At 42.6% G+C, this 14,818-nt stretch overlaps 1 protein-coding gene across 1 annotated transcript in view; it reads right to left on the reverse strand.

The window, feature by feature from the left end:
- Positions 1-14,818, reverse strand: part of cacna1ba (calcium channel, voltage-dependent, N type, alpha 1B subunit, a) — a 146,583-nt gene that overhangs the window by 63,485 nt on the left and 68,280 nt on the right. Inside the window, exons 7-10 of the mRNA XM_072432636.1 lie at positions 14,525-14,628; positions 3,850-3,965; positions 2,594-2,680; positions 1,329-1,412 (exon numbers count right to left, since the gene is read on the reverse strand). Of these exons, the coding sequence (XP_072288737.1) occupies positions 1,329-1,412; positions 2,594-2,680; positions 3,850-3,965; positions 14,525-14,628 (391 nt within the window). The remainder of the gene's footprint in view (positions 1-1,328; positions 1,413-2,593; positions 2,681-3,849; positions 3,966-14,524; positions 14,629-14,818) is intronic.

Below are 14,818 nucleotides of genomic sequence, written 5' to 3' on the forward strand. Positions count from 1 at the left end.
GTCGGGGTGCTGTTCGGGAGAATGCTCTGTCGCCAAAAGTTTTGAGTCGGGATGTTGGTGCAGTCAGGGTGAGAGAGGAGGAGGATCGGAGAGCTCGGGAGGGGCGGTGGGGGATGAGGAGGTCAGACAGGTAGGGGGGGGCAAGGTGGTGAAGAGCTTTGAAGGTGAGGAGGAGTATTTTAAAGTTTATGCGCTGCTTGATGGGGAGCCAGTGGAGAGAGCGGAGAACGGGAGTGATGTGATCACGGGACCGGGTGTGGGTGAGGAGGCGGGCAGCGGAGTTTTGGACCATTTGGAGTCTATGGAGGGAATGGGAGGAGATGCCAGTGAGGAGGGAGTTGCAGTAGTCAAGGCGGGAGGAGATGAAGGCATGGATGAGGGATTCAGCAGCGGGGAGGGTGAGGCAGTGTCGGATTTTGGCGATGCGGCGGAGGTGGAAGTATGAGGTCTTGACAATGTGGCTGACATGGGGAGTGAAGGAGAGGGTGGGGTCCATGATGACACCGAGATTGCGTACCAGGGTAGAGGGGGTGATGGTCGAGGTGTCGATGCTGAGTGAAAAGGGACCAGTTTTATTGAGAGTGGATTTGGTGCCAATGAGGAGGAGCTCTGTTTTGTCACTGATTCAGTTTGAGGAAGTTGAGAGTGAGCCATGATTTTATTGTAGAGATGCAGGTTTCAATGTGGCTGAGGGGAGGGTTTTGGGTGGATTTGGTGGTGAGGTATATCTGGGTGTCGTCAGCGTAGCAGTGAAAGTCCAGGTTGAGTTGGCGGAGGATGTGACCAAGGGGGAAGATGTAGCAGGTATGGTAAAGATGGGCCAGGGGAATGTTTATCCTAGGGAGGGGGTGCAAGAGCACAGGGGCTTTGGGTAAACATTACCCATGTTTATCTCTAAGGAAGAAAGACTGTTGTAAAAGACAAGTGCCTTGATGTGAAGCTGTCCAATGAGAAATGTGACCCGCCTATTCCATAATATCTAATAAAACCAACCTGCATGAGAAAAAAACGTCGTGAGACCAAGGAGGGTCGCCGGGCTGCTTACAACAGCCTGGGTGACCCGGCCCGGCGGTTTCTCCCATGCATGCTACACAAAAGTCTGACGTTTCTGTATCGTTTCATATTCTAAGTTGAATTGTGTTCTCTGTGTGTTAAGGAGAGCATTGGTGTATGTCTAATTCCATGACACTAAACCTTGACTAAACCAGTTAACTTCAAGTAAATAAATGGATAACTAAAGCGTCCAAACAGAAAGAAGTGAAGCAAACACGCCAAAAATGAAAATCAATTGTCAAAATCCATTTCTATTCTATTGAAAAGTTACTCACCAACAGATGATATGTCTGTGAAATGGTCCTCTCCTTCCTCCGCATTGATCAGGTCATTTTTGCTTTTCTTGGCTCGCTTTAGCACTAAAAAAAAGAAGAACCAAAAGGGTATGACAAGAAATACAACATACAAGCTAGACAAAAGTAAAGTATAAAAAGGAAGCCAACAGGAGCTTTATATTGTTATAACCAGCGTGGATCAGCAGATCAGTTTTTGCTTTTATTTAAAGAACAGAATGGCAATTTCCAAACGTTAGATCTTCAGTCTTAAGTGTAATCCATAGGTTGTAAAAGTATTGAAGTTCACAACTCAAGTATAAAGTACAATTCTCTGGTAAAAGAGGCAAACACAGCAGCACAAGTGGGTTCTGTCTTCAGAAGAAGAAAAAATCAGCAAGAAGTACATACTGTACCTACACAATCTACTTAAGCACAGTAATTACTAATGAGAATTGCATGATAAGTTCAATTCAAAACAAACATGGAGGTTGATTAGTAAGAAAATATAGAAGAAACGGTGAAACACTTAAAGCTCAACTGAGCTGCGAGAAGTTAAATAGTGATTCTTCTGAATGGTACCAGGATAAATCTTGGCATTCAAACTTGAATTAAAGGGCTGGTATTATTTTATTAAATAAAAAAATCATGTTCTCTCTACGATCATAAAAGAACCACTGTGTGCTTAACTATTGTTGAAGCTAATTGTCTCGAATATAGGTTTCCGTTTAAAGCCTCCAACTGAATAACTCAACACTGTTCGGTTCTTTGTTAAGAGGCATATAAAAGTCAAGGAGGGCATTGAGCTCTTCAGAGCGGAGAGTATTAAAACTAGCGTGAAGGGCCCTTGGACTCCCACGCTGCCTCTGAACTGCATTGTATTTAATCCTAATCACATTAATGTACGGCTCTAATGACTGACTGGGCTCTGACAGGGAGAGGAGAAAGGAAGGACGGGACATAAAAGGGAGTGTGAATGATCTGTGTTAGATAAATGAACTTACAAAGGAGATGCACAATAGGTAAATAATGATACAATCTCATATATTCAAATACATACATTTCATTTAAAATTCTATTCCTTCATTCCTCATTTATATGGACATAGAGTACAAGCACTAAAGACTTGGCCTTGATGCTAAAAGTTGGACAGTTTTGCATAGTATAAACTCAAACTAAACTAAAAAGTTGCTGCCAATGGTGACTTAATCGTTTAATTACCAATACTATTATGATGCATAACACAAAGTTATTCTTGTCCTCCTCACCTGAGTTGCTGGCTTTTTTTTTGTACCACGCTGCATCCATGGACTTCTCCTCTGCGTTCTTGTCCTCTTCAGCGAGCATGACCTCCTCTGCAACGTGAGACATTCGATTACTTCAGTAAGAGCTTAAAGGTGCACTATCCTTCACCTGCTTTTAGGATGGATATGTGTCTATGCTTTAAATGTACTATCTCCATAGAGAGAAGCAGGGGGTGCCACCAGGTTATGTTACAGGTCAAATTATGTGGAGACGAGTCCGCTCACAGTAAAAATGCAATGTTTTTTTGAAGTATGAATATTCCAGGCATCCTCGTGGTTTAGTTATATTGTGAAGCTTTAACAAGTTGCATTTATCGAATATATAATATTTGTGGTCTCTTGAGGTAGATAATATTTTTGCCTACACCAACAACACCTACAGTGCTATGCAAGTCTATGATCATCCAGGAGCAGCAATATTACAATATCGAGAATGTCGTCTGAAATTAAAACTATTAGAAATTACCTAATTTTTTGTTTAAATTAAGAGACATGAATGTCTATTGTAGGAGTGTCCAAATGTATTTCATCATTGAAACATATATGAGCACAGACTGGTGAATCAGGGAGGTGCATTTGGCAAAGGTTTGATTGTACTTCAGCACCAACATTTTACCTGGGAACTTATTAAGCTTATAATGGTAGAGAATAGGGCTGCAACTAATGATTATTTTAGTAGCTAACAAGGCAGTGATTATTTCCCCCGTGTGCTGGTGTATGAATGAGTGTGTTTGAGAGTGACTGAGTGACAACGGATGGAAATGACAGTGTTGTGTGTTCATTATCATGCACCGTCCCCACCAAATTAACAATAATAATAACCATTACCATTATCAAAATATGACTATAATTATTTTTCATAGTCAACTAGTCAAAATTAAGTCAACTATTTTTTGCAGATTTGGTAGAGTAAAAAATCTTACTACTAGTGGTAATCTGGGTTATTTCATCTGGAAGCCAAGGGGCCAATGTGAGTCTTCATCTAAAACTTTATTCATAATTAGAACTAAACTGTGTATTAAAACAGCGTGTATCAGGTTTTTCATTCAGTCGTGTTGTGCAGAATTCAAAGACCTGTCGCTGTCTAGTGAATCTGTTTTCACCCTGGTCCTGCACAGTGAGCTATTATGACTCATTCAGTAAGAAACAGCAAGAAAGCACTGCCTTGACGTGTTCAGTTAACAGACTATTGAACCCCGGGTGCATCTTTATAACCCTACCAGCTTTACAGATCCACTCCAGGTATCCAGTCAGCTCTCTCTCGATCTGCTGCTGTCTGCGCAGCTTCAGGAACTCTTGCCTCTTCTCCACTCGCTCTCTTTCTTTGGCAAACTCTCTGTGAAACCACAAAAACACAGGTCAGAACAAATGTTTTGGGACATGACAAGCCAACACACAGGCTTGGTGAGTGCAGCGTTGACAGTGGAGTCGTGTGTGTAGCAGATAAGAGAGTGTGTGACGGAGGTCAGAACAACAGAGCTGGTGTTTAAAGTGGATCATGCAACAATATCATATATTTGTATTTTCTAATCAGCAAATATCCTGAATATGCACAATAAACACACTAGTACCAGACAATAGCCATACATTTTAAATATGTTTTGGAAAAAATATTTGGTATATGATTTATCAGTGCAGTGTAGTCCTGTAGTCGATGAAAGCAATTATCGGTTGACTAAAGACATGACCTGTTGACCGATTAGTCCACTAAAGGGGGACAGTGGCGTGAAATTGGCAATATTTCTCAACACTTGTTCTCGTTCTCTATGATCTCTCCATGTACTGCACCCACAAGACCCAACCTGCACCCACAAGACCCAACCTGCACCCACAAGACCCAAACTGCACCCACAAGACCCAAACTGCACCCAAAAGACCCAACCTGCACCCACAAGACCTAACCTGCACCCACAAGACCCAAACTGCACTTACAAGACCCAAACTGCACCCACAAGACCCAAACCTGCACCCACAAGACCCAACCTGCACCCACAAGACCCAAACTGCACCCACAAGACCCAAACTGCACCCAAAAGACCCAACCTGCACCCACAAGACCTAACCTGCACCCACAAGACCCAAACTGCACTTACAAGACCCAAACTGCACCCACAAGACCCAAACCTGCACCCACAAGACCCAACCTGCACCCACAAGACCCAAACTGCACCCACAAGACCCAAACTGCACCCAAAAGACCCAACCTGCACCCACAAGACCTAACCTGCACCCACAAGACCCAAACTGCACTTACAAGACCCAAACTGCACCCACAAGACCCAAACTGCACCCAAAAGACCCAAACCTGCACCCACAAGACCCAAACTGCACCCACAAGACCCAAGAGGAGTTGGAGGAAGTGTCTGGGGAGGGGGGAGTCTGGCCGCGGTTGTTAGTGGGAAAGGCTGTGATTCTGCAGTAGTGCTTACGGTTACGTCACAACCCTACATAACCCTGAGGCCGTCCTGAACTTAAAAGAGCTGCATCGCAAAAGAGCTACTAATGTGAGCGAGGGGGCGGAGCTGAGAATGAAGAAGAGGAGAAAAGGGGGCGGAGCTGAGAATGAAGAAGAGGAGAAAAGGGGGCGGAGCTGAGAATGAAGAAGAGGAGAAAAGGGGGCGGAGCTGAGAATGAAGAAGAGGAGAAAATGCTCTACTTTTGCTGCAGCCTCAAGTGGTGTTCTACGTTTGTATTTGCAACATTGAAATAGTTGAGAATATTAAAGAGTAAAAGCAAATTGTAAGAAATTATAAGGTTGTGCATTCCTTGAAACCAGGATAAATATAGAAAGTGATGAATAAGGAGGATCATCTGGTGTTATATATGATGTGATATAACATATGGTGTTATATATATAATGATGTAAACCACAAGGCAATACATGTAAAATAATACATGGAGACAGAGGATTTGTAAAGGGAGATAAAAGCTTTTTTAAATTGAATTATTTGTTTTAAAGAATATTGTTACCCTTCTTTAGTCTTGGAAATTAGTACATTTAGATTTTTTTCCCTCTGAGAGTATGCTGCAGCACTTTGAGGCAAAATCAGACCGCTGTGCGCTGTCTACAGTCAATGATAAAACTACCTGGCAGTAAGAGCCATAAGCACAAACATTACCAACGTGTCAAAGCTTGTGAGAGCGAGGAACAAGTTAGAATACAAACTTTCACTTTAGTGGGGTCTGAACATCAGGGACTCCAACTTTAACTTTTTATGAGCACAGTAGAAATGTGTTTTTGTCAAAGAAAAATAACTGGATTATTACTAGATTTTTTTCATCCGTGCAATTAATCCTTTCTTAATATGAACGCAAACATGTATAATTGGATACTGACGTTGTGTGCTTGAGCAACACTTCATCCCCCTTGTTTGTGTATGAATGTGGCGTGTGTGAATGATTGGCCCAATAGAGCCTTGCTTCAGTCAGTCTGCCCCAGGGCAGCTGTGGCTACAGTCACTGCTCTCTGGGCACAGAAAAACGGCACATAAACATGTGATTCAGTGAGTGACAGGCGAGGGTTGACTGGCATAAAGGGATTTTCCCAGTGGGCTGATGGGTACATGGGCTGGTGTTGGCATGGGCATTACAGTACTTCTTTGGAGTGGATGAATAATACACAAAGTTCTAAAATGACTTTGAGCATCTGGAAAACCATTATTATTATCATCTGTAGAATTAAATATCAGTTTATCTTTTAGAGACAAAATAAATGCATGTACTTTGTGTATGATTTTCTAGTACGCTTCCTCACTAGTTAGTCTAGTTAGTTTAGTGCTAGTCAAAGGTTATTGATATTTTGACAATTGATCTGAGATAACAGTCAGCAGCAGGTATGATTTATTTCACAAATCTGGTTACTCGGCAGCGTGACGGTTACAAGACAAGGAGGGTTTGTCCAACAAAGTCAGGACAAAACAACATGTAGTGAACAAAGCCGACATGCCCGGTGTTTGGGATCTCCAGTCCGCCCCCGCAGCCTCTGATTGGTGTGTCTCCCTCAGCGCCGCCGAGGGAAGCTCCTGCAATGCAGTAGCTGTCTGCCTCCCTCGCTCTCTCTATACGTCGCTGCCACTGTCTCCGTCTAATTGTGTGGCTACTTCAGCTCAGATGCAGCCACTGGTTGTGTCCAGACGACTGTTAGCAAAATAGCAGTGGATACACCAGCTATAAGGGATGGGATGATAAAGAATAGTACCGTTTATCGTGGTAAAAGGTAGACAATAATCGTTTGTGGCACATTGTGTATGATAATTGCCAACAAAGACAATCACCATTTTAGTACAAAATTGTTCTGATTGTAATGATTCATATCAATAAAATGTTTTGACTATCATTCATTCATTTTAACTATTGTGATATTATCGTTTTAATTAGCCCTGATGACCCTGTTACAGTATTCCAGTGTCGTCCTACGCTCACGAGCTTTTACTATTAGGAATTAGCCAGAAAATCCACAAATGTTGAACCTTATACATGCAATAATTTGTAATGCCCTTATTCTTTAATACTGCAGAATCAAAAGCATATCACAGGTGCGACAAAATACAAAAATACTGATGTACTGTTTAGCCTATCACGAGCCAAATACTGTGTGTATCCAAAAAATGTGACAGAATGTGTTATTTTGCCTACTTCCCGTGTCAATTAGACTATGGAACTCCACAAACGCTAAATGGAGCGCACGGCAGTTGCAGCTTGTGTTGCGAGGAGGGAATTGATGGCAGCAGCTTGGTTTTGTAACGGCGAACAGCCCACAGGTTCACACTTTGTCATGGGTACAAATGCATGTGCCAGGAGGAGTCCAAACACAGCACTGAATCACCGCAAATTAGACCCTAATAAAAGTGTACACATATATTTATCTCAGAGAGTGTAGCTTAACAGCAAAGCACATTCATTTTCATTCAGCTCGTTACGTTAAAGGAATGTAAAATACACAACCAGTCACTGTCATGGACCAAGGGCAATATGGAGTCAGTAGATACTAATCCGTGTCAATTCAATTCTGATATTTCTTCATTATGGCCAGAGTTTGTGAGTTAGATATTAAATAATAGTAGTAGTTGAAGAGTTGAGTAGTTGAAGTAGTTGAAGAGCCTGCACCCAATATTCTTGCATGTAATAAAGTAAAATCTGCTTAGAAAATGGGACCACTGCAAGATATCTGCGTCGGATTATAGAACGTTTTATTCTCGGCGAAGCAGGAAGTTTGCAGTTAGAATGCTAATATTTGTTAGCTTTAGCGTGATGGCAAACTTCAAGGAACGCACAGAATCAGGCACTGTACAGCGCCCTCTAACAGCAGGTTTGGCATTTAAGAATGATCTTCATAGGAAACCATCGCTCTGTGCCACTGATAACTCTGATATTTCCCTTGGTTTAATTGTTTTGCCTCAATAATAGCCACACAATAGATAAAGGTTTGCAAATTCGAGGATTTCAAATGTGAGAAATGTCGTTATGAAGACGCTATTGTAAAGCAAGTATGTTTTTGACTTAAAGGCGCAATGGACGATTTTTCGGCGATTTGAGAACGCAGGCGGAAGTGCGCATGCCACTCCCCCGTGCGGACTGATACAACACACACGTGCGTGTTTATTAGCGCGACGGATCGTATCGCATCTCTCGTCTCCCGTAGATTTCCGTCTTCTTATGAGTCAGCTCGAACTGTCTCCGTCTTCATTTTGCCCCGTACACTGAGGGAACTATATTATGATAGATCCATGCGCTTAGGCACACAGAATCGTGCTGCTCGTGGGGACGAGCCACACGCGGCTGCAGGTGAGCAGTAGGTGCGTTTTATGATTGATACGTGGCAGGACTAATCGGCAGTCCACGCCACGAGGAAATAAGACTCAGATTTTGGTCAAAAAAATCGTCCATTCAACCTTTAACTACAGTATAAAGTTCCCTCATCGAAACTACACATGAAGAGCTTTTGATTCATTCATACTTCTTTGATTAATCTGGTGTCTTTCTGAGGTCACAGAATGCTTTGGTTCACACAGACAAATTGGTTTAACACAACAAATATCACACAATTTATGTTTGTTCTCTCGATGTTAAGGTTATTGACAATTTACTGGCCAACCTAATCATTTGAAATCTCTACATAATGCACTTGAAAAACATGTTTGGCTGGTTGCTTGATACACCCAGCAGAGAGGCAGTTCAAAAGGTCACCAGTGCAGATGGCTGGGTCCAGACTGATCACTGCCACACGCCTGGAGCCCTGCCCACGCTGATGGGATAAAAGCAGACTTTAGTGTCCCGGGCGACTCCCCTGGGGGTGTCCAGGCTCTCCGTCCCACTCTGAAGCTAATATCGTGGCCTTTAGACGGTGACACGGCCCCCGCACGGCCCTGTCAGACTGGATCAATGACCTTTCCCCTCCAGCGCAGCTCCAAACTCATCTGACAACTTCAGTGGAGGAACCGGGAAGCGCGCCGGACGACAGGGACCTGGGGTGGGCGGACGCTAAAGGGTAACTGTCCGAATGCTACGGTCAGCGATGCTAAATTGATCACAACATTTCAATAGGTTCGATGTATACCCCCAAAGTCAATGCCGTTATGGCTCAGTCCATAGATACAGTCGGCATCGCAGGGAACGCTCACTAATGGACCTCTGTGGTAGAAGAAATCCATTCATTTTAATGTAGAAGAGCTCCTCTGTCACCCACGGTTCAAGAACTACAGAAACAGACACTTAAGGATCTATGTTGTACCAAATACTGACGCAAAGACTCAAGAAGAAGACTAAAGTGGCCCCACGGCCTAAATTTGTATTAAAAAACCAAGTAGATGCAGGCTAAATGCTATTGTTTTCTAAATGTTAGTATTTTAATGTCTACAGAACAGTCCTTTTACTTTTCTGAGGTTACGCCGTGTCAACTACTTCCATTAAGATTCAATTGTAACACAACTTGAATTTGCTGAGCTTAAAATACACACAATTGGGAAATGTCTTCAACAAGGGAAAGTGTTGTATAAGAATAAATAGAAATACGGAGCGCTGCGTGGGAACTTAAATGTCCAAAAAACAGTCATGTTAAAACAGGTGCTCAATAAGAGAGAGGGTGTGATTTGTTGCATGAAAAAACAGTCTATTTGGGTATACTTTGTAGCAAAGGTTTGATGGGAGGAGGTCTCTTGGAGGGCGAGTGTGCGCATTTTTAAAAAAGGGACTAACAGTCGCTTGAGTTCTCAAATCGGCGAGGTCTCAAATCACACCTGACAATCCCCTAAGGCTCACCTGGCTCACCTGACAATCCCCTAAGGCTCACCTGACAATCCCCTAAGGCTCACCTGGCTCACCTGACAATCCCCTAAGGCTCACCCGACAATCCCCCAAAGCACACCTGACAATCCCCCAAAGCACACCCGACAATCCCTCAAAGCACACCTGACAATCCCCCAAAGCTCACCTGACAATCCCCCAAAGCACACCTGACAATCCCCCAAAGCACACCTGACAATCCCCCAAAGCACACCAGACAATCCCCCAAAGCACACCTGACAATCCCCCAAAGCACACCTGACAATCCCCCAAAGCACACCAGACAATCCCCCAAAGCTCACCTGACAATCCCCCAAAGCTCACCTGACAATCCCCCAAAGCACACCAGACAATCCCCCAAAGCACACCTGACAATCCCCCAAAGCTCACCTGACAATCCCCCAAAGCTCACCCGACAATCCCCCAAAGCACACCTGACAATCCCCCAAAGCTCACCTGACAATCCCCCAAAGCACACCTGACAATCCCCCAAAGCTCACCCGACAATCCCCCAAAGCACACCAGACAATCCCCCAAAGCACACCAGACAATCCCTCAAAGCACACCTGACAATCCCCCAAAGCTCACCTGACAATCCCCCAAAGCACACCTGACAATCCCCCAAAGCTCACCCGACAATCCCCCAAAGCACACCCGACAATCCCCCAAAGCACACCTGACAATCCCCCAAAGCACACCCGACAATCCCTCAAAGCACACCTGACAATCCCCCAAAGCACACCTGACAATCCCCCAAAGCACACCTGACAATCCCCCAAAGCACACCAGACAATCCCCCAAAGCACACCTGACAATCCCCCAAAGCTCACCTGACAATCCCCCAAAGCACACCAGACAATCCCCCAAAGCACACCTGACAATCCCCCAAAGCTCACCTGACAATCCCCCAAAGCTCACCTGACAATCCCCCAAAGCACACCTGACAATCCCCCAAAGCTCACCCGACAATCCCCCAAAGCTCACACGACAATCCCCCAAAGCTCACCCGACAATCCCCCAAAGCACACCTGACAATCCCCCAAAGCTCACCTGACAATCCCCCAAAGCTCACCTGACAATCCCCCAAAGCTCACCCGACAATCCCCCAAAGCTCACCCGACAATCCCCCAAAGCACACCAGACAATCCCCCAAAGCACACCTGACAATCCCTCAAAGCACACCTGACAATCCCCCAAAGCACACCTGACAATCCCCCAAAGCACACCTGACAATCCCCCAAAGCACACCTGACAATCCCCCAAGGCATACTGGTTGCTCCTCCGTGTTTATAAAGTTCACAAACCCACATTAGACTTCTTTCAGCTCTTCCTTCACATTCAAATTGCATTTAAGTTATTTAAGTTAGACTCATCATGACTTAAGCACACTGGGAAGACAAGCTAACTATGACATGAGATATTGAGTTTTTAAATAAGCATGTTCTCATATTAAGGAACAGTTGGAGAAGCAAAACATTTCAGTCGCTCCCTGGGGCACGTCGTTACTGCTTCCCGACCGAGAAAACCAGAGTAAGACGCATTTCTCCTTCCTGTAAGTCGACGCTGGGAAGGGCCCAAAGAGATGTCCCACAAACGACTTTAAGTTTTTAAGTCAGTCCCTCTCTCGCCTTCATTTCAAAGCGGCGCGAGAGCGAGCAAATGGATTTTACACCGGCGGGACAAACGGAGGCTTATCGAGAGAGCGCAGAGAAGCCACGACGCACAGTACGGCAGCTTCTGTCAGCGACAATGACCCGCGACCGGGGGAAAAGCGACTTAAAGATAGTTCTGACTGTTTCAAATGTGAGTCGTGTTCGGAGAAATACAACGGAAGAAGTGCGACAATGAGTATTAAGTGAGCAGTCCAGGCAGAAGGACGTGAGCGATAAGAGAGAAGCCCAGATAAACGTGTTTGTGTTTTATGTACATGGTGCTCACTGTCTCATCAAGAAGGGAACTGAAAAATATGTATATGTAATAATTCTGGAGAAAAAATCATATAAAAGAGCGTCACAAAACCTTTTCCCTTCACTTTATGAACATATTTTATTAAATTAGACTCATATTGCACTTCACAGTCCATTATTTATTCACTTTACAGCTGCCTTGGGACGGACTGACAAGACATGGCTGCCATTTTGAAACTTTATACCACAATAATAAGTCACAGGCCAGTTCAGCCCAAGGGCACAATCAAAATAATAATAATAATAATAATAATAATAATAATAATAATAATAATAATAATAAGTCAAAAGTCACTATAATCTAAAAGGAATTAAAAACAATGTATTGGAACGAAGCGTTGCTGTGAAATTAATTCATTTCTGGAATAACCTTGACAGAGAAATCAAAAGTCAAAAACACTAAAGGTATTTAAGAAATATATAAAAACAACCACATTAAAGTAACAGTATGTAACTTTCTGCACAATAGAAAATAAATCGTACCGAATATTCTCAAGTTTTATGCCCCATAGTGCACTCTCGTAGCCAAAAGGAAACCATGGCGGATGCTCCCCCTGAATACAAGTCAGGTTTGTGGAGATGCAAGCTCGCCCACTGTACAGATGTTTTTCTGTGTTTCAATAGTGCAAGAAAAACATCAAAAATGAAAAAAAAAAACAGCTTTTACTATAGTTTTTTTTTTTTTTTAAATTGGCTTACGTACTGGGGCTTTAAGTACTGTAAGTATGAAAAAGAAAATGAGGTTGTTCCGGATAAAAGGACAGATAATGTTTGCTATGAAGTCATGTATGTTATTTAAATGTAAATGCAATGTTTTAAACTATCTGTGTAAAGTATTAACTGAAAAAAATGGATGCAGATAACATGAGATTGCTCTTCTTTTTGCTTCTTTTCATTCTGTTTTTCGTATGTTTAACTACATTACACAGTTTATGTCTTTTATATTTTATGAATAAAATAAACAATAATATAAAATAACGGCGTTGCTGATCACAGAGGAAAAAGCAGCTTCATCTCAGCTGTAACTTCTGTCTTTTAACTTCCCTTGTTCTTCCACTTGGAGGGAATGATTGCTTTGGCTCAGACAAGACACCACAAGACAAAATGAGAAGCCAAATATCAAGAGACTCCCAACTCTGAAGAAAGATGTTAATAACTGTGAGGCAATATTACAAAAGAGACAATAAACACACAGCCCTTTCCCACGATGACATTTCTCAGCTGATGACACACTCGCCACCATCTGCCGTCGAATCGCACTGAATTATATTAAGAGAGTGAGCAGCTTTGGCTCAGGGAGGAGGGCTCCATAATCACGTGAATTTATGTTTTAATAAAAGCTCATGTATATTATATTGCTGCAGTCACAGATTAGGAATCTAACTAAATAAATCAGAGGAGGAGTGTGAGAGAAGGCTAAAGGGACAGGAAATAGGGAAAATGCAGAGTAAAAGGTTATATTAAAGAGTATTTATAGTATGATAAAATATCCCCAAAATGTATTCTAATGAAAAAGAAGAAAAAACAAGAAAAATCTAAATTAATAAATTATCAAAATTCAAACAGAGGGACAAAATACAAATAGACAAACCGTAAACTACATATTTATACTCTAATGTTACAGTAATGTAAAAAGCAAACTATCTCTAAAATGGATTGAATAATCATTATTTGGTATATACTCTTGCACGGTGCTTGCCTGACCTGCCATTCCCAACACGTTTTGACAGACGACTTTACAAAACCTGAGGGTCTGGGATCCAAACCAGTCGCGCCAATTTCCAAAGGGAGTGATTGACAGGCGGATTAACCAATCAGACAAACGCATTGTCCGTTCTAAACAAACATGGTGGATTACGAGGAAAGGATAAAAATAACACAGACTGAGAAACGTTGCCGACTTCTGCTGAGTCAACAAGCGACGCACTAAACTCTGTAAATCTGAGGTAAATGAAGTTATATATTTTGTTCCACATTTGAGAGACACGTGACACAAATTAGCGGCGGTGGTTGGACCGGTAAATGCTGGAAAGTTTTTTTGACGGTGCCAGACCAACATCACATGACCTCTCTGGGTGGAGTCTGCACGTTCTCCCTGTGTTACCGTGGGTTCTCTCGGGTTCTCTCGGGTTCTCCGGCTCCTCCCACCGTCCAAACACATGTGTGAGGTGTCTATGTCTCTGTGTTAACCCTGTGACGAGCTGGTTCCTGTCCAGTATGAACCCCGCCCATAAACAGACTGCAAAACATGCTATGAGGTTGTTTTTATATGTTATTCTGCAATATTTACGTCAAAATGATATTTTTATGAGCAAAATTTAGTGAAAATCTCAAATTCACAAGTATTTCCCAACCTACGGATGAATGGTTTAGTCAGTTAGTTACAGCCTTAGATTCAATCTATTTCTCAAAACAAATACAGCTGCTTACGAGAGAAAATAAAATAATTCTGCAGAATCAATGAGCGAAGCACAAAGCTGTTAATCTGAGGTGAGAGAAGTTTGATTTGTTCTAAATGACAAGTGACCAATGAACTCATTAGTTTCACATGCGTGACTGATTGCTTGGTTCTGCCTGAGTTTGACTCGAGGTGTGACCAGAAAAAACACAAAGTGTGATTATGTACAGCTGACGTGGTGTTACTCACCCGGACAGAACTCCCAGAACCAGGTTCAACATGAAGAAGGATCCGATGATGATGAGGGGGATGAAGTACAGCCAGTTCCATGTGTTCCCTGAGGCATCGTTGGCCTGAAACACACAACAGCTTCTTAATATGTATAGTATGATCGTCAATGTTCAATTATATTCACATTTTAAAATCCCTTCAATCGTGATCAATACATTACGTTAAAAATACATCAATATTTGCAAAGATAACAGGACATTCTACTCTACATTCTATTTAGTTTTTGTAATGTTTTTTTTGTTTTTTGCTGAT

Source organism: Eucyclogobius newberryi, unplaced genomic scaffold, assembly GCF_026437365.1.
Source record: "Eucyclogobius newberryi isolate DKJ021-1_F unplaced genomic scaffold, fEucNew1.0.hap1 SCAF_6, whole genome shotgun sequence".
NCBI lineage: Eukaryota > Metazoa > Chordata > Actinopteri > Gobiiformes > Gobiidae > Eucyclogobius > Eucyclogobius newberryi.